General features: G+C 42.6%; 1 protein-coding gene across 1 annotated transcript in view; it reads left to right on the forward strand.

Annotated features, from left to right (window-relative positions):
* SLC1A1 (solute carrier family 1 (neuronal/epithelial high affinity glutamate transporter, system Xag), member 1) overlaps positions 1-750 on the forward strand; it is a 91,523-nt gene extending 90,773 nt beyond the window's left edge. Inside the window, exon 12 of the mRNA XM_006863747.1 lies at positions 463-750. Coding sequence (XP_006863809.1) covers positions 463-709 — 247 coding nt within the window. The 3' untranslated portion in view covers positions 710-750. The remainder of the gene's footprint in view (positions 1-462) is intronic.
* Positions 751-1,585: the final 835 nt, after the last annotated feature.

The raw sequence follows: 1,585 nt of genomic DNA on the forward strand, positions 1-1,585 counted from the left end.
GTAAGTTTCAGCGTTCACTTGTAAACAGTAAGTTTCAGTGTTCACCTCCACCCCCCAAAAAAACAGAGGGAATAGCAGCAAATACTGTTGAATGATGATGTAATGAGACAATGGTGTAAAGCCGATGTTCTCCCATGAAAAGTATCACTCAGTTCACAGGAAAAACGTAAAAAAAAAGATGACATTTTCCCGCAAACTTTTTGAAGCCTTTTTTTACAGGTACAGTGGTTGGACAGGAGAAGAGTTATAGACACGCTGGATTTAGGGGAGCCATTGTTATTTATGGGGAGCACAGACCCAGTAGAACCAAGAACATGTGACCAGATCTGCTCATCCCAACCTTTAACAATGACCTTCTGCCCCAGACCTGAGGAGGCACCAGTCTTTTATGAGGGTAGCACTTTCTGCATTTGCTTCTTTCAGAAACTTGAGGTCCTGTCTGACTCATGCTCTCTTCCCCAGGGACCGGTTCCGCACCATGGTCAATGTGCTCGGAGACGCGTATGGGACAGGCATTGTGGAGAAGTTGTCCAAGAAGGAACTGGAGCAGATGGATGTGTCGTCTGAGGTGAACATCGCAAATCCCTTCGCCCTGGAATCCACCATGCTGGATTCTGAGGACGCAGAGACCAAGAAGTCTTATGTGAATGGAGGCTTCGCTGTCGACAAGTCTGATGCCATCTCCTTCACCCACACCTCACAGTTCTAGAACCCCGGCTTCAGACCAGGACATCTACATGAGAGTCATGTGTTAGCAGATGAAAACATTAAGGGAACAAACACTGGTGACCAGTTGTACATTTGATTTGATGCACAGACATCCAGATTATTTTCTATATTTTGGATTCACGGCTTTTGCTCTCTTGAAATTTGGGGTTGAGGGGTGGGGGATAGGATCAGAGGAAATGGATTAAAAGGAAAGTTATATATTCCAGGATTTGTTTTTTTTTTTTTTTTTTCCTCTTAATTCTATGAGAGTTTGGAAATATGTAAAAGGACAATGAATAGATGTGGAAGAGAAATTACCTTCTCATGTGCACAGGCCAGTGTGTAGTTTTTTAAACAAATATTATCTAATTGGTTACAAATTTTTACTCAGGCTTTGTATTGGCATGAATTTCCTTTGACCTTTCACATTTTTATAGATTATGATGCACTTAAACAATCCCTCCCGCTCCTCATCCCATGCAATGTGCCAACACTGTACTCGGAATTCATCTCCAGCCTCATTCAGAGACAGTTTAGAAAGAAAACAGGCCAGCACAATTCTGCAATAAGAGCTTCAAGATGGAGCCTGGGGTTTGGAGGGAAAGGAAATGAAATCTTTTCTCAACAAACTATATTAGGATAAGGGACACCCTGGTGGTGCAGGAGGTTAAACATTGGCTGCTAACTGCAAAGTTGGTGGTTCAAACCCACCAGCCACTCCTTGGGAGTAAAAAGAGGCTTTTTGCTCCTGTAAAGATTTATAGCTTCAGAAACCCTAAAATACAGTTTTCTACTCCATGCTGTAGGGTCACTGAGTCAGAAAAGCCTGGTTTTTGGGATCCTTCGGTTTGGGAATTTATATTGGGAAGCAAGTAAT

The sequence above is a fragment of the Chrysochloris asiatica genome, unplaced genomic scaffold, assembly GCF_000296735.1.
Source record: "Chrysochloris asiatica unplaced genomic scaffold, ChrAsi1.0 scaffold00056, whole genome shotgun sequence".
In the NCBI taxonomy this organism is placed as follows: domain Eukaryota; kingdom Metazoa; phylum Chordata; class Mammalia; order Afrosoricida; family Chrysochloridae; genus Chrysochloris; species Chrysochloris asiatica.